This window comes from Gopherus evgoodei, chromosome 6, assembly GCF_007399415.2.
Source record: "Gopherus evgoodei ecotype Sinaloan lineage chromosome 6, rGopEvg1_v1.p, whole genome shotgun sequence".
NCBI classification, from domain to species: domain Eukaryota; kingdom Metazoa; phylum Chordata; order Testudines; family Testudinidae; genus Gopherus; species Gopherus evgoodei.
The window spans coordinates 88842196-88864952 of NC_044327.1; the positions used below are offsets into that span (position 1 = coordinate 88842196).

Here is a 22757-nt window from a genome sequence, read left to right on the forward strand (position 1 = left end):
CCCAGCTTGGTGTTATCCACAAATTTTATCAGCATACTCTCCACTCTATTTTCCAAGTCAGAGACAAAAATATTGCCAGACCCCGAAATGACCTCTGAGAGACCCCACTAGATACACCATCACAGTTTAACAGTGAACCATTGGTAACTACTCTGAGTACAGTCTTTCAACCAGTTGTATACCCACATTATAGTAATTTCATCTGTACCACATTGTCCCCTTGTGTTGATACCACCAAATATCCATGTAAGAGGAAAGGCTTGGAGAGGGTTAATCTTGGTGTAGAATGGAAATCTTGAACCATTCTCAATATGCCTTACTTTTAGTTCTGTGCCTCTTTCACTCAGCTTTTGTACAATGAGTTTCTTTCTTTTAATTTAAAATGATAAAAAGAACATTTCTTCTTCTTGAATTTCCTTTTCTTTTAGTTGCAAGTGACTGAGTGAAGGGTGAATATTTCATGGCCCTAGTCGTGAAAGGCATGAAGAGTTTATACTTTGCACTGCTACTTCTGAAGAAGAGAAACAAAAAAGCAACAAGTCGAACATGATGGTTTGGAGGGAATTTGTTGGGAGAAGCATATACTTAGTATGGCTAGCACAGACATAAGAGGAGGTCCTCTGAAGAACAAAGCAGGTTTCAGTTATCATGTAAATTAACAGAGCCAAATAATGCAGTTGAGTATAATAGCATTATAACAGCATTGAGTCAATTTAACACATATCTACAGTAAGTTTGTCATTTGCTTTTTACTTCTAAGTTCTGAAGTGTCATCCTAATCTTACCTACAGAATATCTCACCATCATTTGATAATACTATGACTAACTTAGTGTAGTTTCTTTTAAATGTCCAGAGTCCATTACACCAGAATCCCTTTTATCCGACCCTCCATTATCTGGCTATCTGTATTAACCGAACAACCCGCGCACACAGATCCAGAAGCAGGTGATCTCTCGTGTGGCCACTAGATGGCACTGCAGCTTTGCACTTTCCCATTCTTCAGTTTATCCAATTTTGACTATCCGATCTGGCCCAGATCCCAATTCGATCGAATAAACAGAGTTCTGCTGTAGTTGGATTCCTGAACATGCTAGGGGTCCACTCAGTCACCTTCCTTCTGCACCTACCCACATACCTGATCAGATTGGAGATTTGGAAAGCATTTGATTCTTCCAAAATTGAGATGATAGGGTTTATTACAACCACTGTTTTGCTTTTCCCCCCAGTTCCAAAAGCCACTCAACTTTGATGGTAGCTCCAAAGGTGTGGACAGCAGTTCTACTCCTGAACTACTGGCAGACCCATACACTGAAATTATTGCTGTATTTAAAAATCAACTGAAATCCTTCTCTCTGTTTTCTATCCCAAAGGAGGCAAATGTAGAGGATGTCTGTCAAGAGTCATGCTGCCAGGAGAGAGGTCTGGGGAGTAGCCCAAAGGGGGCTCAGTACAGATGCCCTGGGGTTAGGAACAGATTTCCTTTTGCATGCCTGTGTTCTGAGGGATCTCGCAGCCATGCCCCCATTTCACATCATTATTTATATTACTGCAGCACCCGTTGGGATCAGGCTCCTTTGTGCTAAACTCTGTTTAAGCATCTTTGTTGAGATTTGCCCTGCTCCAAGGAGCTTGTACTCTGATTAAAGACAAGACACAACAAATGGGTATAAGAAATCATAGGAGACAGGGTGAAGAGGAAGAGAAGGATACCAATAACCAGGATAACAAGGCCCTGTCGTTACACTGGCTAATAGTGTGTGCATGATTTGATGGTTCTGAATCACATACTCTTAAACGTTTTTATTTCCATATCAAAATCAAATAATCTGTGCTCCTGCAACATTTGCTCCCATCCCCTAATCCTTCTGAAAAGCGACCCAAGGTTCACTTAGCTTTCTATTATTTGTTGGTGTTTGTTCCCTTTCCTTTTTAATAGCCTATCCTCAACCACCACTCTGCCTAATATTACTAGCTTGGCCACAGTTTTTTTAATATAAACTAATGCCTTCAACTCTCATAGATAGACCCTGGTGCTTCTGAGAGAGAAGGGGCTTCTGGGGCTATGAGATGCAAAGTCCTGGCTCTAGTCTAGGGGCACAGTATGAGGGATATTTATAGCTATCCCTTTGCCTTGGTACTGTTGGCAGCTACTCACTCAGTCTTCTGGAAGATGCTGAAGCCTTCTGAAATGGTCACGAGCCTGGTGAATTCCATGGTGAGTTCACCTCATTTGGTGCTCTGGTTTTATCATCTTCAAAGTTCGAGCACTTATGACATGGCTGTAATGGAAGCATTAATTCAGATGACAGAGAGGTGCTGTAGGTACTGGTTAGAACCTTGGACTAGTAGCCAGCACTCCTGGATTCTATACTCAACTCTACCCCTGGTACTTTATGAAGCTGCAAATCCCTACCGTCAATGGTGCCAATTTCACAAGGTAAACCTTATTGTTTAAGTAGTTACTCTTCTTTGAGTTTTACCCTGGAAAAGGAATACTAAGACCTATATTAAATTACCAGTGCCAGGTACAATACAAAGATAAGTCTCCTACTCAAAAGAAATTATTCTGGAACACCTGACTCATAGGAATTTTAAGCAACTGAAAGCAGAATCTCTGTGATTCAGCTGTGACATGGTAAGTCATGCATTCTCATCTTTAGATGTTTACTTTCACACTGATTTGTTTTTTTTATTATCTCTGATGTGTAGGTTGATGCTGTTGCCTCTCATTAGGCCTAGGTTTATCATATTTAAAGATTATGTATGCACTTCAGCATGACTGTATTGGAAAGATTTAAGCCAGCTGACCGAAAAAAATGTAAAATAGTGCATTGCATAGTGATTAGAACATGAGACTAGTAGCCAAGACTTCTGGATTCTATACCCCACTCTACTTAATTTGTAAACCACCGTGAGAGTCACAGGTGAAACATGCTATGTAAATTCATGTTTATATTTTTTAAATAAAAAGACAATTAAGCTTTTGAAATGTTAGCACTCAATTCAATAGCCAGAGGCAAAAATATTTAATCTTAAGTGCCTTCAACCACACAAGATAGATGAATTATATTTTTGCACAGCTTGAGATAGTTTTTCCAATACCAAGTTAACAATATTAATATTACAGAATGCTATATTCATGTTTTAAAAAAGTCACAGTAAAAGAAAATTTCTATATTCTTGTCACGGAGTGTGGGGGAGACAAGGCCCTGCACCCCCGGCTTCCTGCAATTCACCAGGATTCTCAGCCAGCCAGTAAAACAGAAGGTTTATTTAGACGACTGGAACACAGTCCAATACAGGTCTTGCAGGTACAGACAACTGGTCCCCTCTCAGTTAGGTCCATCTTGGGGGGGCAGAGAGGCCAGAGACCCGTTGGGAAGCCAGAGGCCCATCTGAGCTCCTCTCCATTTTCCCCACCAGCTCCAAACAGAAACTCCCTCCAGCCATCTCACTCACCCTCTCCCCTGCCTTTGTGCAGTTTCCTGGGCAAAGGTGACATCTGGCTCCAACCCCGCTCCTGAGTTCTCATGTTACGTGCTCAGGTATCCTCCCTCAAGGCACGTCTCCCATCCTTACTGCAGACTGTCACAGCCAAACTTCCCTGCATCCTTCTCAGGTCAATACTCCCCACTCAGTATTCAATGAACACATTAAGAACAGTCCTACTTTGTCACAATTCTATAACAAAAGGGTATTCACCAATAGAATAATATATGAAGAATGACTAAAGTAGATCAAAGTAGGAGTGGGGAGTAGACCTAGTTTGGTGGTACTGCCATGTCCTGACTTTGTAGAAGCACAGCAGCTTGCATGTACAAAGTCGGTATTTTCACACACGGTTATTACTTATTTGTACTGTAACACTCAGGGCCGGATCCAGGCCCCAGCGCACCAAGCGCGTGCTTGTGGCAGCATGCTGCGGGGGGTGCTCTGCCGGTTGCCACGGTGAAATGGCTAGAGACGGCCCTGGTAACGCTTAAGGTATGTCTTCAGTGTAATAAGATGTTTGTGGCTGGCCCAGATCAGCTTACTCAGAGGGTGGGATTGTAAAATTGCAGTGTGTTCCTGCTCAGGCTGGAGCCCAGGTGGAATGGCTACACTGCAATTTTACTGCCTTGTGAGCCTGAGTCAGCCAACATGGGCCAGCTATGGGTGTTTTATTGCAGTGTAGGCATACCCTCAGGACCCATTGTATTAGACATTGAATGTACATTATTGATTTAAATGTATGAAAAGAGACTAATATGGGGAGGTCCAGATAAAAGTGACACCATCATACTTTGCACAGTGAGCAGCAATTAGATGGACTCTGTTGCCTGGGCAATATCAAGTGTCTGGTTATTTACTGCTTCTACTTGCCTTATTTAAAGTGATTTTAATATTTTCCTTTTCTCAAGGAGGCAGTAAAGCTGGTGCTGAGAGCTGGGCGATAGGAGTTGTACTGTGATGGTGCCTGGCAGGGTTTGGGCAGCTCTCTAGTACTATTGTGTGCCCCACAGCCTGGGCTGGGAGGGCAGGGTGGCCCTTTCCTTCTGGCTGCCTCTCGGTTATAGCCCGCAGCATAACAACCTACAACCCTAACCAACCGGTTTTTTTATGCACTTAAAACAAGTCAAAGTCAAATGCTTCTGCGCACACGGGGCGCTGCTGCCAGCGGGCACCTCCCTCCTCGCACCTTGCTGAGTAGCTAGCCCCAGAGCTCTGCCTGGAGGCGGCTGCTTCCCTGGAGGGCAAAGGAGAGAACGTGGGGCCGCACTATGAAGGCGCTGAGCGATTTCCTGGGCGCGCTGGGCCCCAGACAGGATGGAACGCAGCCGGCGGCGGAGGCACCCGCAGCCGACGACGAGACGCGTGAGTGAGCGCGTGGCTGGGGATAGCGCCGCGGGCAAACCACAGAAGGGCAAGGTGTCCCGGCTGCTGCGGGGCGGGCGGGAGGCGGGAGAGCTGAGAGACAGCAGCCCCGCTGCAGGAGGAGGAAGGACCTGCTTTTAGACAGCTAGACTAGGCAGAGGCTGTCCCTCGGCTCTGCACCGGGCCGTTTGCATCTCTTGGAGACACGTTTTACAGTCCCCGTCAGATCTGTTGCAGGAGGTGTTTTCCTGAACCTGGACTGAGAGAAACCGGAGCAAGCTGACAGAAGTTCCCTCCCTGATCCCTTTAGACGCGGGGTCTCGCTGCACAGTTAAGATTCAGACTTTCCCAAGGGCCTGGGGCGTTTGGCTCTGCAGTTCTGGGTTGGCCCACTGTGGAAATTGGAGGGGAGCTATAAAGTTTGGCTACAAGTCTGAATTCCCTCCCCTCCCAACATTTTGGGGGGGATTATTATTAATTTGTGTTATAGGTATAGTAGCATCTAATCAGGAGGCTCTGAGTGCATGACACACACCTTGTCCCAGAGAGCTTACCTTCTGAACGAGAGGAGGAGCAGATAAAGGGCTTGTCTACATCACAAAGTTGCAGCGCTGGTGAGGGGGTTACAGCGCTGCAACTTAGGAGGTGAACACATCTGCAGGGCATCACCAGCGCTGCAACTCCCTGTTTGCAGCGCTGGCCGTACTCCCGTTTTGTCTCGGGTGTACGCTGGTAATCAAGTGTAGACACTTACCAGCGCTTTTCTTGACCTCCGTGGAATAAGCAGGTATCCCAGCATACCTGAGGAAGCCTCTGGTAATCAAGCAGGTCTCCTTCCCCGGTTTGCTCTCGCATTCCCCGAACCCCCGAGCAAGCAGGTCTCCTTCCCTGCGGTTTGCTCTCGCGTTCCCCGAACCCCCGTGCAAGCAGGTCTCCTTCCCTGCGGTTTGCTCTCGCGTTCCCCGAATCCCCGAGCAAGCAGGTCTCCTTCCCTGCGGTTTGCAGGGGGGTTCGGGGAACGCGAGAGCAAACCGCGGCGAAGCTGGTCTCCTTCCCCGGTTTGCTCTCGCGTTCCCCGAACCCCCCTTAAAGCCACCCAACAGCACCGCAGTGTGGCCACATCTAACACCACTTGCAGCGCTGGTTGCTGTAAGTGTGGCCACTCTGCAGCGCTGGCCCTATACAGCTGTACTAATACAGCTGTAACAACCAGCGCTGCAAAATTGTAGATGTAGACATAAAGGGTGTGGGAACAAGATACAACATGCAAGTGAAGCAGTCAGGTTATTAGGTCCATTCTTGTGTTTTCCTTTTTGCCCCAAAGCAAGGAACATACCAAGGGTGGCAGAGAAGGAAGTAATCAAACTATGTACAAGTTTATGTGCATTAAAAATAATGCACACTGAGTATCTATCAGAGCCCTTCAGGTCTTTACAAGTCTGCTACAATGAGAATCAGGGGCTCTGATTTTGGCCCATATACAATCCAAGTCCCTGGACCTGCAAACACTTGTGCACACACTTAACTTGAAACACATAAGAAATCCCACTGATTTCAGTGAGACTGCTCACATGCTTGAAGCACATACATACATTTTGCAGAATCAGGGCCCAAATCAACTATGAAAGGGTTGAATTGCAGTCAATGGTAAAACTTTAGCAGTCTCCAGGGGTGTAATATCCTACTTCCTGTCTGCAGCCCATGCAGAGAGCGCTTTTGAAGTTAGGTGGGAAAGGGTGCTATAGAATAAGGTATAGTTGATAAGTCAAGTAATATCACTATAAGAGCTGGCAGAAATTTGTCAAGTGAATCATTTTTTAATAGGAAAATGGCCCTTTTTTAGACATTGGAAATGTTCTCAATTTTAAAATGTCTTTTTCATTTTTTCTCTCCTTTCCCGAAGTTCAATGCCAAATAGGAAAAAAGTAGAGAGGATTTGGAGGAAAAGACAAAAACCTGAAAAAATTAAAATTCAAAAATGAAAAATTTCACCAAAAAATTGAGTAAATGAAAAAACATAGCTTCTTGGAACCCTCTTCCTCCACTATTCAACCAGCTAAACTCTGTTCAGCCTGCAAAATATACTGTATTTTCTGCAGGGTAATGAGAGATTTTATCATTGTGGATAACATGGCAGGAAACTAAAAGTGAGACAAGCATGGAAAGATTAATTATTCAAACTCTAAACCAGGGTAGTCAATAGGTAGACCCTGGGCCAAATCCGAACTGCCAGATACTTCTGAACAGACCCTGAAATCTTTATTTAATTATTATCATTTTTGTTGGTTTCTTATTATTTTCTCTGGAGTCCGGACCTTGACTAAGAAATTTGGACCTTGACACAAAATAACTGACTACCCCTTCTCTAAACCATTCCAAGAGAGAACGCTGAAGCAATGCGGACCTCAAGCTTAGCGAGGGATGTATTTTAGTGGCTCCTGCAATAGAAGAGGGCAAAAGGACAAGATGGGCTGGGTCCTGGGAGATTTCCAGCTCCAACAGAACTTCAGGATAGGCTGCAGTCTCCTGTGATTTGGCCAATGATTTGGAGCCAGGAGATCTGGACTTAATAAAACCCAAGTGCTCAGAGCCACTTCCCGTTTGTTGGTTTCCAGTAGTCCACCCACCCTTCCTCTGCTACCTATGTCGTTGTGGGCTGTGCTGGTTGCCACTTTGGGGCTAGGAAGGAATTTTTCCCCATACCACCAGATTGAGTGAAGCTGGTTGGGTTTTTTGTTTTTGTTTGCCTTCCTCCCAGTGAAACCTAGGGGTTGGATGTTGGACAGCCAGAAGGCTGGAATTCTCCCCTCCCAAAGGTCACAGCTTGGACCTGCATGGGAGTCATTTAGTTGTTCCAACTTTTGGCAGGTGCCCAGTGCAGGAACTGACTGATTTAGGCTCCAGATCCAAAAAGGTAATGCTGTAGGAATCCCAAGGGCATCTTCTTATGAGATGGGGGCATTGTGTCTAACCTACTGGGAGCAAATGCAAACCAGGGGCTGGGGCATTACCTTGGTGGACCACCCTGCCAACGCACTTGGCAGCGATGTTGGCTGGGGGTTGAGCTCCCTTATTGCCTCTTCCCCCAAAAGTGGGAGAGAGCTAGCAAGCAAGTGGAGCTCACAGACACCCTCCTTGTGTGATGATTGGCTCCCCCTGCAGTGGAAGCCTCCACGAACTGACAAATGATCAAAGGGGAGTGAGTGACTGCTCTGGGCTGTCCCCTGATGAGAACCTTGGATGTAATTTGACAAAGATGTGGCCTGGTTAAAAACCCTTACCACATGTCCTTGCCTTCTTCCACACAGTGAGCATACCAAAGGACCTCTCTTTCAACTCTTGAGTTCAATAGAATTATTGCTTGTTTGCAGCAATGTAGGTAAAGGAGAATCAGGTCCATTAGTGCTGAAATAATGATTAAATGTGGCAATGGAAGAAGAATAGGGGTTTGTAGGCTTGGTCTTCCAAACAAGATTTTTTTCTTGTTTCTGTGCAGGTTATTGCTTCCTGTACTGTTTCTCTCATCAATCTTACTCCTCTTTATCCCAGGCACAGTGTGAACAGAATGGAATGTTTTTTTACATTAAGATCTCTTGAAAATTCATTAATGTGACACTGAGAAATTCAGACTTCAGGACTCCAGGTTAGAGGGAGAATTAGACTGTCTACACTACAGGTTATGTCGATATAATGTATATCACTCAGAGGTGTGAATAAACCAGCCCCCTGAGCGATATAAGTTATACCGACATAAGCACTCATGTGCACAGCGCATCGTCGGCAGGAGGGCTTCTCCTGCTGACATAGCTTCTGCCGTTCACGGAGGTGGCTTTATTATGCCGACATGACAGTGTCTTCACCAGATGCACTGCAGCGGCACAGTTGCATCAGTACAGCGGTACTGCTGCAGCACTGTATGTGTAGATATGCACTTAGCATGGAGGGGAACTCCACATTACAGTAATATCACAGCTTTGGTGAAGCATGGCTGGATAACTTCTTAGGCTGAAATGCACTTTTGTTTGCATCTTGCTGATTTTCTTGGTCTTTGCCCCATCTGTTAGATGATATTTCTTTGCCTCATAGGAATATTGTGTGGAAAAATATATTCATTGTGTGGTACTTAGATACTGCTGTGACATTGCCATAGAAAAGCCTATAATAAATACATTGCTTTGGAACTGTCCTGCTGAATGTCTGTTTTGTCCACTATGGCTGTGGATTATTCCCAGAAAGATAATTCTGGGATAAAAGATAAGATATAGTTAAGTGGGTGCAGCTTTCCCTGAAGGTAGCCTGAAATCATTCTACCTCAAGCTGTGATCTCACTAGACCTCAAGCTAAGCAAGAATGCAGTGGGTCAGGGCTTGGATAGAAGATCTCTAGGAAATGAGTAGTTGCTGCAGAAAGTGGTGCTGGTGGTTCAGTAGGTACCACTGTCCTCTCTGTGACAGTTCCAAACTGGTTCCGTGTTAGATATCTGGTCTCTATGATATTTAGCCTAACAGCTAAAGGTTAGTTATCTGTATCTATCGCGCTAGGAAATAGGTGTGCTGACAGAGAAGTGTATAGGGCCATGTCCACACTAGCACTTCTGTCAGCAAAACTTTTGTCGCTCAGGGGGATGAAATAAATACCCCCTGAGCGACAAAAGTTTTGCCGCCATAAGTGCTTGTGTGCACAGTGCTATGTTGGTGAGAGATGCGTTCCCACTGACATAGCCACCACTGCTTGTTGAGCTGGTTTTATTATGTTGACAGGAGAGCTCTCTTCTGTCGGCATAACAAAGTTACATGGGAGACCTTACAGTGTCACAGCTCTATCGGTACAGTTGTGCCACTGTAAGCTTGTGAGTGTAGACATGGCCTTAGACTTCTATTTTAGCTAGACTGATGTTTAATGCTCACTCTTTAAAATCTCTTTTCTGAGTTTATTAAATATTAATAGTTTTGTCACAGCTGACCAAGTGGGTGCCTAGTGGTTTTGTTAATACTGTATCCAAAAAACCCAGCTTCCCCAGGTTTCTTTGCTGCTAGAGATTCTCTCTTTTGGGGTGAGGCATAAAACCAAGGTCTTAAGCTCCAGTAAATCTCATGAATTTTCCAAGAATCGGAATACTGTATTCTCTCAGGTGTCCCAGTCAAATTCCAATGTAGGTAATCACCTTCTTTCTACTTAAACTCCTCTGTCAGTTTTACTAGGTTGTATGCATGCATCAGTTCCTGCCCCACAGTGTTGTGGAGATTGGTGGTGTGTTCTGTTAAATAGCTGTGTATGCAATGCTGTTGTAGCTGTGTCAGTCTCAGGGTATTAGAGAGACAAGATGAGTAAGGTAATATTTTTATTGAACCAACTTCTGCTGGTGAGAGAGACAAGCATTTGCGCTTACAAAAGCTTGTCTCTCTCACCAGCAGAAGTTGGTGCAATAAAAGATATTACCTCATGCACCTTGTCTCTCAAACAATTGCTGTGTTTCACTCTCAAGGTGGCTGTATTTAAAAGAATGAGTGAAATAGTTCCTGTAATTTTGTACTGTTGATTGTTAAATTTGTAAAGCACCCTGGGACCCATGTGGTTGATGGGAACTATATAAATGATGGAAAGTGCAATTAATGATATTTTTGTGCTGTGAAAATTATATTTCTATTTGTTCTTAAAGAATTGGAACTAGAGAGATCAACCAGATGCCTGGGAGGGAGGGAATGTAATGTTGTAACAATAATTCCATGATAAAAAGCAAATAATTCACATAGAATATTGAAACAAGATGTGCATATCACAACAGGAGGTAAGGGGAGTAGAATCATAGAAGATTAGGGTTGGAAGAGACCTGCTGAGGTCATCTAGTCCAACTCCCTGCTCAAAGCCAGACCAACCCCAACTAAATCATCCCAGCCAGGGCTTTGTCAAACTGGGCCTTAAAAACCTCTAAGGATGGAGATTCCACCATCTCCCTAGGTAGTCCATTCCAGTGCTTCACCACCCTCCTAGTGAAATAGTTTTTCCTAATATCTAAACTAGATTTCCCTCACTGCAACTTGAGACTATTGCTTCTTGTTCTGTCATCTGCCACCACTGAGAACAGCCTAGCTTCATCGTGTTTGGAACCCCCCTTCAGGTAGTTGAAGGCTGCTGTCAAATCCCCCCTCACTCTTATTTTCTGCTGACTGAATAGGCCCAGTTCCCTCAGCCTCTCCTCATAAGCCATGTGCCCCAGCCCCCTAATCATTTTTGTTGCCCTCTGCTGGACTTTCTGTAGTGGGGGACCCAAAACTGGACGCTATACCCCAGATATGACCTCACCAGTGCTGAATAGAGGGGAATAATCACTTACCTCCATCTGCTGGCAATGCTCCTACTAAAGCAGCCCAATATGCCATTAGACTTCTTTGCAACAAGGGCACACAGCTGATTCATATCCAGCTTCTCATCCACTGTAATCCCCAGGCCCTTTTCTGCAGAACTGTCGCTTAGCCAGTCAGTCCCCAACCTGTAGCAATACATGGGATTCTTCCATCCTAAGAGCAGGGCTCTGCACATGTCCTTGTTGAACCTCATCAGATTTCTTTTGGCCCAGTCCTCCAATTTGTCTAGGTCACTCTAGACCCTATCCTTACCCTCCACTTATCTACCTCTCCCCCCATCTTAGTGTCATCTGCGAACTTGCTGAGGGTGCAATCCATCCCATCATCCAGATCATTAATGAAGATGTTGAACAAAGTAGAGTTGTCATTTAAGTTTTTATGACTATTTCTTAAATACCATAAACTACTTTATCACATTTTCTACAGTGTTACCACATGAGAGAGAATTTCAGCACGCTGCTAAAATGAACAATTTGGAAACCATGGAGAAGTTACTTAGGAAGAATGTTAACATTAATGCTGTAAATACAGTGAGTATAAAATACTGTATGACATTTTAATTACCAGAAATATGCCTTGTGTATGGTCACTAAGTGAAATCTCAAAAGTACTAGTGTATTTGACCGCAAGAGGAGGAGGATAAAGATACCTTGTAGAAAATTCTCTGAACAAGTAGTATTTCAGGTGTCCAGTTGAGTGCCCAAATCTTGTGAAGTGAAGAGTGCCCTCCACTTGCACTTAACAAGAGTGCAGGGTGATCAGTAATTCACAGGTCTAGTGGACAGTGTATAGAGTTGGACCAGGAACTTCTGAATTATAATCTTGATACTCTGTGACCTTGGGCAATTAGTTTAATCTCTGCCTCAATATCCCCATCTGTAAAATGGGTATACTTAACCTCACAGGCATTTTTGGTTCTTGTGAAATGCTTTGCAGATTTAAATACACGTAAAGAATTGTGTTGTTCAGTGTGTGCTGAAACATGACTGCACTTGTATTCTGTGACTACAAAGTGAGGTCAGAATTCAGACCTGGTGCAAGCAGATGGAACTCCATTGGTATCAACAAGAGTTGTAGCCTTTTGGTGTAGATCTAAATTTGAACTAGAAAATTCTACACAAGGTTTTGCAGCATTTCATGGAGAAGAATATTAGTCCAGGGCATCCTGCAGTAACAAAGAGTGTCCCCCTGTAGTGCCACGGCAGTTCATTCCCCTTGGACAGCCCATCCAGGGGGTTGGTACAAATGGTCGCCAGCCTGCATCAAACTTTTAGGTGTAAGCTGTCTAACTTAGCGCGTCCTAATACTTAATCACAAGTTCTGAAAAAAATGTGCCTCCTTTTCCACATCATTGGTTTGAAACTGGGGAAGTAAGAGTACCTGCAGCTGTATTCCTGAGTCCTCCTTCAGAAAAGAAGGAGAAAAAGGATCTTTTTAAAATAACATTCTTTTGAATAAGAATATTGTTTCCATCAATACATACTGATATTAATGGTACTCTGGGCATGAAATTTTTGACAGCTCTGAGCGATGTAACTAGGTTGATCTCATTTTTAAGTGCAGACCAAGCCTATTTCATATGGGTAGACCCACTGAACTCCTCCAGATTATTTGCACGTGTAAAGTTATTTATTGAGGGTTGAAGGATGGAAACCTTTGTTTGCATAAACAACAGACCAAACTGAAACGGTGACTAATACCAAGTAAGAGGAGCGTTCGAGTCATGCATTACAGAGATAAAATCAAAAACAAATATGTAGCAACCAGGATATCACCAAGAAACAAATCAAATTACAAATTACAAATCTTAGACCTGGTCTACAGCTATTGCATAGCTCTCATAGTATAGATATCACCTAAATCTTTGCTTTTAAAATCAAACAGTAAAATAGAAATTGTGAAAATGAATGTTTTCTGCACAGCATATCTCCTCTCTCTAAGCAATGTGTGTTTACTTAAACCCTGTTATGACACGTTAGTGAGTTTCAGGGAAGAGATTAGAATGTACTCTGGTTCTACTAGATTTCATTAAATACAATATTTAATTTAGATACAAGGGAACAGAAATACAGATAATGGCAAATTTTGGCAGATAACATGCAAATGAATGTGTGTTGGGGAGCTTTGATCAAAGGATTCCGAAATCCTGATTATTTGTGTAATAAAAATGACTATATTACATATCTGTTCACCCAAGCTTGTTTTATTTCAGCTGCAGCGCACAGCTCTCCATTTTGCTGTTGCAGGAAATCATATATCTACTGTGGATTTTCTTCTCCATCACAAAGCGAGAGTGGATGTTGCAGATAAGGTAAGCAAACCACTACTGTCAGATCAAAAACATGGTCTGAACCCTTGGCTGCTACAGTTGCAACAGTACAGCACAGGAGGGGTATCTCTGTGTGTGTAAAGATGATTTAACACCATCAGTGCAGTTCCCCAATCCTGGGATAGGTGTGTTACACAAGGATCCAAACTGGTAATTAGAGCAGCTGTTAGACTGCTCTAATTTACACCACCAATAGTCCCAACGGGCTGACAAAGCAACCAGGGATCACTGGAGAACAGATAACCACTGGCTATGGCTCCTTCCCTCCACCATACACCCCTACTCTGGCAGCTGAGAGGGGAGTAGTATAGTAGTCACTATGCTGTCTCTGTGCCATCAAAGGACTCCCTGCACTGGGGTGGGTGGCTAGACTGTCAGTTTTAGAGCCACTTTGGCCGGCAGTATGAGGCAGAGTGGCTGCAGCACAGTAGGAGATCCGGCCCATATATTAATGAAGCAAAAACTCCTTATGGGTTACTAAGAATGAACAGATTTCAAATGGAAAGAGTTTTTAACATGCAATTCACTATCTGTTTGTTTACTTTTTGTACTTCATTCTGCTTGGATATGGTGAAAATAGATTAGCCATTTTCAATTTTGTTTTGGTTTGTTTCACTGTCTTCCCATATACTAACACAGTGCTGCAATGTTTGACTTACAAACACTGAAGGGAAATGTATACATCCTAACAGCTGGGTTATAAGTTATGACTTGTAATTCATGACAATATTTCTATGAATAATTGGATGTTGTAATTTTTAAAAAATGAAACCAACATTTTAAGCCCCTGTCTCTGTCCTGTCTTCTAGAATTTCTCATTCCTGTTAAAGAGCCCAACAGAGTGGTTTTGGAGTTCTTAAAATGTTATATTAGAGATATTTTTATGAAAATTCTAGAAATATTTATACCCTTTTCATGCAAGACTTCTCCTGTTTTATACTTTTTTTTCCTAAACTAAAACAAAACCATCTCTAAGAGTGCAAATCTTGATTATGAGTGAGAGTAACAGAGTGGCTGGGCCATTAAGAGGAACGGGAATCAGCAACCCTGTTCCTGTCCCGATGCTCCCAGTTGGGCCACTTAAGAGGGTGGGGCAGCATCTAGGATACTCTAAGAGGTCTGGTGAGATCCAGTGCATCAGAGGGGACAGGATAAGTCAGAAGACAGAGCAGGAGATGAGAGCTACCAGAGAAAGAAGGTTCTTCCTGGGAGAGGATGAAGGCAGGAGATCCGCAAGAGGATTGCTGGCTGGTGTTCCCAAGCCAGAGAGCCAGGGCTGGAGAGCACTAAAAGCAGGAGAAACAGCAGAGTGACATCCTGCTCGCTCTAAGACAGAGGGCTGGAGCCAAGGGCCAAAGAGGGCTGAAGGAAGGGAGAGAAGTAGAGTAAATGACCCACTCATATCTCCTTACTGGGGAGCTGGGGCCCAGAGAAACAATCAGAGGCCCCCAATGAAGAGGCTGTGGAAGTTCCCACTGGGAAGAGTGGTGTTGTACCCCAGAAGGAGGGGTGGGGTGGCTGTGTAAACAGAGGGACAGAGGAGGACTGACAGAGAGTCTGGGTGAGGCAGAGGGCACTGGAAAGTGCTATGTGTGATGTGAATGGCTAAGAGGATATATGATTTTTAATGCCTACTGTCATGGTATAATTCCCCACTCTGAACCTTAGTGTCCAAAAGATGGGGTACCAGCATGAATTCCTCTAAGCTCAATTACCAGCTTAGTACTTGTAGCGCTGCCACTAACCAGGAATTCCAGCGCCTGGTACACTCCGGTCCCCCCAAAACCTTGCCCGGGGATCCCCAAGACCCAGTCCCTCTAGATCTTAACACAAGGAAAGTAAACCCTTTCCCCCACTGTTGCCTCTCCCAGGCTTCCCCTCCCTGGGTTACCCTGGAAGATCACTGTGATTCAAACTCCTTGAATCTTAAAACAGAGAGGAAAATTCACCTTTCCCCCTCCTTCTCTCTCCCCCTCCCAGACTCTCCCTGGGAGAGAAAGTAATCCTAACACAGAGAGAAATCAACCTTTCTCTTCCCCTTCCCTCCTTTCTCCCCACCAAGTCCCTGGTGAATCCAGACCCAGTCCCCTGGGATCTCACCAGAATAAAAAAAACAATCAGGTTCTTAAACAAGAAAAGCTTTTAATTAAAGAAAGAAAAACAGTAAAAATTTTCTTTGTAAATTTAAAATGGAATATGTTACAGGGTCTTTCAGCTATAGACACTGGGAATACCCTCCCAGCCTAAGTATACAAGTACAAATTAAAATCCTTTCAGCAAAATACAAATTTGAACTCCTCCCAGCCAAATACACATTTGAACTCCTTCCAGCCAAATACACATTTGCAAATAAAGAAAACAGACATAAGCCTAACTCACCTTATCACCTAGTACTTACTATTTTGATTCTATAAGAACCTGTATCAGGGAGATTGGAGAGAAACCTGGTTGCACGTCTGGTCACTCTCAGAACCCAGAGAGAACAACAACCAAACACTAACAGCACACACAAAAACTTCCCTCCCTCAAGATTTGAAAGTATCCTGTCCCCTGATTGGTCCTCTGGTCAGGTGACAGCCAGGCTCACTGAACTTGTTAACCCTTTACAGGCAAAAGAGACATGAAATACTCCTGTTCTATTAACCCTTAACTGTCTGTTTATGACACCTACTTGCACTGGGGTGATATGGACTATTCTTGGAGACTTTTGTATTATGTTTGGTTAATAAATTATATTATGGACTTGAGTGTGTGCTTCTTTGGAATTACTGAGAACTCAAAGGGAAAATGAGGCAAGGGGCTACTTGCAAGGCTGCCTTGAGGCCACAATGAGGGACCTGGGAGGAGGCTACTCCTTACAGCTGGTGGTGAGCTAGAAGGAAGAATAATTATCTGTGAAATATGTGAGTGCTTCTTTGTGTGACCCCTCTCTTCCACAACATGTGATATTCATAGGCTTCAAAAAATGCCATAGCAGGATATGTTCCAAAAGTTAGGCATTCTAGAACACTTTAAAGGCAGTGAAGTGTCCCAGAGGGAGAAAGGAGGCTGCCTGGCATATGGGCTATCGTGTTACATCACACAAACCCTGGCTCTGTGTTGCAAATGGGAATCCAGACTGAGGTAGCGAGGGGAAGAATGGAATGATTAGTTTGATCAGGAAAAAGTGCCAAGACGTCACTCTTAACTTTTCACTAGCCCCATTTTACCTGGGGTTTTTGTTACTATTGCAGACATTGGCAACACAACTGCTTTTTGTTCTGCAGAGCGTTCTGCTCCATTGAAGTCTATGGGAGTTTTGGCCTTGATTTCAACTGAGGCAGGATTGGGTTTCTAGAATCCTAGATTAAAAATGTATGTGCAGTCTACACAGTGGATTTATCACAACTATCCTCATAGCTTTAGTCACTAGTGGCATGTAAAAGCAGCTATATTTAATTAAAGCTATATATAAAGAGCAATAGCAACACTTGGAAGTGAACAAAAAACCAGCACAATATTTGGTGCTTCCCATCGCTAATATTGCACTATGCTCTAGCTATGGCTTCTGAGTAGTCTTTAAAGAGTAGCCCCATGTGCAATGTTATACAATATTCCAATGCAGGTCAAAAGGCACGAATAAATGTTATAAGATCCACATTCAAGAGAAATTGTGTAAGATGTTGATGGAAAAAGTCACTTGGGCCACCAAGACCACCTGGGACTCCAAGGCAAATGAGGCTTTAGAAGGACCACTAAGTTGTGTACCTTTTTGACAAAGGCTTGGATAAACACCACCTCAGTCAAGGAGGCAGACGCTATCCCTGCCGTGCCCTTCAGATGCTTTTCTCCAATCAACCAATATCGCTTCCGTCCTGCCTGGTTTGAGTTTTGGCCATTTTGTTCTACTCCAAGCCCCCTACCTTGGACAGGTACTGGAAAAACAAAGATAATATACCCTTTGGGCTCAGTGAGAGAGAGACCTGGTGCTCAGTGTCATCTGCATACTGATATCTGCGCCTTCCAAACTGTCTTCCCCCTCTCCCCTGTCAGCATATGTACAGTACAGAAAAGGTGAGACAGAATAGAATCCTGCAGCGCCCCATGTGAACGAGACTCTAGCATGGTGGAGCAATTAACCTAGAGCATCTGCAGGGATCTTTTTGAAAGGTAGAGATAAAACCACCAGAGCAATATTGTCCACTGTTGCCAGAGTCTTCAACTGAGTTAACTTCTGTATATCCCATAGACTTCAACTTCTATTACAGCTCAGAGATTTCCTTATTGTGAATCACTTGCAAGCAGGGATGAGAAACTGAACAGAGTTGCCATTTAGAAACTTAAATATTTATGCCATCAGGAAAGACAATTAAGTCTTATCATTCTGAACCCAAAATGTTCATAGCGAATTAGCTGTGTGATTGTACCTTTTTTGTCTGACAAGCTGAAACCCATGTGTATGATTAATATGAAAAGTTCTAAAATGACTACAGCTGTAATATAATAATCTTAACAGATCAATTTTATTAGTGGTGGACAGCTGGCTTTGGACAATAGTCCTCCATACCAATGACTAAGGATCTGCCTACACTGCGGTTATGAGGTGTGATTGCAGCACATGTAGATGTGCCTAAGTCAGTTTTGAATGAGCTAGATCACAGCTAGCTTGAGTAACAATTGCAGGTAGCTGCAGTAGCATGGACTAGCCGCTTAAGGGTGTACCCTGGGTCCTGGGCAGGATTGTACGCGGGAGGCTAGACTGTGCGACCACCCTTGGTGCTGCAGCTGTACTCGAGCTAGCTATGATTTAGGGTAATAGGGTTATGTGGATAATACTGGACCCAGGATATACGTTTGCAGGACCCAACTAGATACATTCTCCCAGTTTGACAGTGAGCCATTAATAAATACTGAGAATAGTCTTTCAACCAGTTGTGCACCTTCCTTACAGTAATATCACCTGAACCGCATTTCTCTAGTTTGTTTATGAGAATGTCATGTGGGACTGTGTCAAAAGCCTTAGTAAAACAGAGGGCACGCCTTCACTACTGGCTGTATCGGTGGGTAGCAATCGATTTCTCGGGGATCGATATATCGCGTCTCATCTAGACGCGATATATCGATCCTCGAACAAGCTCCTGTCGACTCTGGAACTCCACCAATGCAAACGGCGATAGCGGAGTTGACAGGGGGAGCCGCAGACGTCGATCCCGTGCCCTGAGGATGGTAGGTAACTCGATCTAAGATACTTCGACTTCAGCTACGCTATTCACGTAGCTGAAGTTGCGTATCTTAGATCGATTTCCCCGCCTAGTGTAGACCAGCCCAGATATACCACCTCTACAACTCTGTCTGCCATTCACTAGGCCAAACCTGACAAAGAAGGAAATTAGGTTGGTTTGGCATGATTTGTCCTTCCTTAATCCTTATTATCCTATAATCCTCTAGGTGTTTACAGACTGATTGTTTAATAATTGGTTCCAGTATCTTCCCAGGTGTTGGAGTTAGGCTGATTGGTCTATATTTTCCCAGATCCTCTTTGTTCCCCTTTTTAAAGATAGGTGCTATGTTTGTTCTTCTCCAGTTTTCTGGGACCTCACATGTCACACATGAGTTCTTGGAGATAATCCCTAATATATGTAATTGTAATGTAGATTAATTCCAAGTATGTATCTTCTGTATTTGTATAACTTGTATCTAAACTGTATTAAGCTATCATCAGCAGTAAACTGTTTTCCAATATCTCCCTCTGAGCTTTGTTTTAAGTATATTTAAGCAATAAAATCATTTAAAAAATTTTATGGGATCATTAACATTTTTTGGGTGTATCATAAGGCTGTGGAATTACAAAGGTGTATGCTAGTGGCCTCATTAAACATGCCCCTCAGCGTCTTGTTCTGATTATAATTAGGCTTGAAAGGATTAGTTTTTAATTAAATTAATTAGCAAATGTTGGTAATCCCCTAGTTCTCCCTCCACCAAAACCCCATGGAAATATTTTCCCCATCGTTATTAATTGAACTTTACAGATAGAAATTTAAAATCCATATAATGTAATGCACTTTGCAGATAACTCATGCACTCTTTGGCAGTCAGTTGTAACTTGCAATTAATAAGAAATTCTGTGATATATCAAATGTTCTGACTTTGTTTCTGAATCTGGTATGAATTTCATCTTCATTCCAAGTAAATAATATTCCAAATAAATAACAGGAAGGTCCAAGGTGTTCTTAAAAATCATTGTTTGTGTAAAAATTTAAGTTGAAAAAAAAATTAAAATCTTGGAAATAAACATAATATTGTTCTTCATTTTCAGGTTACCTGTTAAAAATGATATATTTAAAAGCATTTTTCCTTTTTATTCTACTTACTCGTCCACTATGGAAATAATGTCTAATACTATGTCTGTGGAGATGACACAGTGCATTCTGGCCTTATTACTGGAATTACATCTAGAAAGTATTATTGCAGGTGTGGGGAATAATGCCGCAAGCAGTTTAACATTTCTGACATTACACCAGCCCCCTCTAAAGTACAGCTGTGTTCAGAGAGGTAGATTCCAGCAGTGATTAAAGGTACACTTTAATGACCCCATCTTGCAAACGTTTAATCACATGTTTTACTCTGAGCACGTAGCTAATCCTGCTGAAGTCAAGCACATGCACACAGGTTGCAAGGATGGGGACTTTTATGATTAAAGTGACAATTTTTTTAAAGCAGGAATGATGTCTCTAACCTCTGTTTGCCAGAAGCTGGGAATAGGCAGTAGGGGATGGATCACTTGATGATTCCCTGTTCTGTTCATTCCTTCTGGGGCACCTGGCATTGGCCACTGTCGGAAGACAGGATACTGGGCTAGATGGACCTTTGGTCTGACACCGTATGGCCATTCTTAGTTCTTACGTAAGCCTGTATTCTAAGTGAGCTCCTTGTGAATAGTCTGGTGTGAAATTGTGGGTTTGTAAAACTCCTTTTTAAAAAAAATTAAGCTTTTTTCTGCCCCCATGTTTGCTTAGAAAGGTCTTTGTCACAATCCCAACCGTCTACTCCCTTTCTTCACGTGTGCACAGTGGGTGATGCTTGTTCCACATTCGCTTTCAGTTCTGTTGCTGCTGTTCATTGTTTAATATTAATATAACAGTAGCACCCCGAGGCCACAGGCTCAATCAAAGACCTATTATGCTGAATGCTGTACTAACACATATGACATAGTCCCTGCATCCTGTTGTAGACTCTGGGGAAGAAGGTGTATCATCAACAATACAGTGAAACTAACTATACACAGAAATACAAAGTTGACAAGCTGGGAAAAAATAGAGTAAAATAATTACTTTTCTCTAACTTCTACACTAGCCTTTTTAAGTATCGACTGCAACAGAGGCAGATCCAACATTTTCAGATAGAAATGTGATTTTTGGCAGTGATCCTTGATACAACGTGATTATATCCCTATGGCAGGGGAAGCATAAGCATAATAGCAAATCACTACACACATCTGTTCCAAGTTCTGAGTCCAAAGATCTCCACAGCAGACCCCTTGATTCTGATGTTTTTTTCCCTACGCAGTCCCAGAGATATGTCCCTGTGTCATATTCACCTTTACTGCTAAAACAGGCTTGTTTAATCTCTTAGTTCTTTGGCTGTATGGCTCTGGAGGACTTTAACAATCCTCTTGTGTAGCCTGCTTGTCTCTCTTCTCACTGTCTTCAGAGAACTAGGATCACAGATTGAGGAACAAGTAGCCTAGTTTGCTTTGCAGAGGGGAGATGGAGTGGGATTGTGACAGAGAACAAGGGGTAGGACTGAACAGGGAAAGGTTGGTGGCAGGACGTAGCCATTAGGTGATTGCCTTATTGTTTCTCCAAACTGTTTGAATTCATCAGTTTTGTCTTGTCTTATACTTAGGTCTTGGCTGCACTGGCGCTTTACAGCGCTGCAACTTTCTTGCTCAGGGATGTGAGAACACACACCCCTGAGCACAACAAGTTACAGTGCTGCAAAGCGCCAGTGTAAACGTTGCCCCAGTGCTGGGAACGCGGCTCCCACACTGTAAGCTAATCTCCATGAGGAGGTGGAGTACCTGCAGCGCTGGGAGAGCTCTGTCCCAGCATTGGTGCTGCGACCACACTTGCACATCAAAGCACTGCTGTGAGAGCGCTCCTGCAGCAGCGCTGTATGACTGCAAATGTAGCCATACCCTTAGATTACCAACTTTTTGTGGCAGGGGCTGTCTTTTTGTTGTGTCTGTCCAGCACCTAGAACAATAGGGTCCTGGTCTATGACTGAGGCTCAGGTATAAATAATAATAGTGCTAATAAAGGAAGAGAGATCGGGGACTCAAGGAGGACCAAAGACAGAATACCTATGAGAATGGTGCCAGGAAAGAGAGATTAGAAGCTCCTGATATGTATTCCTTTGGTGGGAGGAGGGGGAGGCACAAAGAGGTTTATCAGAGATGAAGAAATGCAGGACAAAGGAATGAAAATTAAAAGAAGTAACTTTTATTCACCTGGAAAAATTATGGCTATATTATCCACAGTTAGTCCTTCAGTGTCTGGGAACCCCAGTGTCTGGGAACCCCTAGTGTTAACGGGGTGCCCTAGAGCCTGTGTCACAAAGTCAACTCAGCACATTAATCATATAACATCATATAGTTCAGTTTGAATGATAGTCTGGGGTATTTTAATGGTAATTTCTGCCTTTTTAATTTTATTTGAAGCACGGATTGATGGCGATTCATCTTGCAGCTTGGTCTGGAAACCTAGACATAATGCGAACGTTAGTTAAAGCAGGTGCTGACCAAAAGGCTACAGACCAGGTTTGTTGATGACAAATTTTAACCAACACTAAACATATTCATCTCGAGAAGAAGTGTAATATAATCTTACAGAACTGGCTTGTGTTTTCCTTAGGAGGGAATGAATGTCCTGCACTTTGCAGCTCTGAACAATAACGTTGACATAGTGGATTATCTTCTCCAGGAACTTCAGCTGAAGGACCTAAACAAGCCAAATGAGGTACAGTATGTGTCTAGTTACCTACAAAATATAGGGGCTTGTTTTCTTCACATTGTGAGGTGAAGTACAGTATGACCTGCATCACACAGAGACTCCTTGGATTTTCTGGAGTTTCAGGGACAGACCTGAGCTTTTTCCGATTAGCCCTTTGACCTTCCTGTGTCAAGATCCTGCACTGAGGGCTTACCTAGCCAAGTGGTGTATTTTTATCT

At 43.2% G+C, this 22757-nt stretch overlaps 1 protein-coding gene across 2 annotated transcripts in view; it reads left to right on the plus strand.

Annotated features, from left to right (window-relative positions):
* The window catches only part of POLK (DNA polymerase kappa), a 105281-nt gene that overhangs the window by 60515 nt on the left and 22009 nt on the right, over positions 1-22757 (plus strand). Inside the window, exons 1-5 of one of the 2 annotated variants that reach the window (XM_030566397.1) lie at positions 4538-4855; positions 11647-11750; positions 13433-13531; positions 22248-22346; positions 22441-22545. In XM_030566397.1, the coding sequence (XP_030422257.1) occupies positions 4762-4855; positions 11647-11750; positions 13433-13531; positions 22248-22346; positions 22441-22545 (501 nt within the window). In that variant the 5' untranslated portion in view covers positions 4538-4761. Of the gene's footprint in view, positions 1-4537; positions 4856-11646; positions 11751-13432; positions 13532-22247; positions 22347-22440; positions 22546-22757 lie in introns of those variants that run through there. The other variant, XM_030566398.1, reaches the window with a different exon arrangement.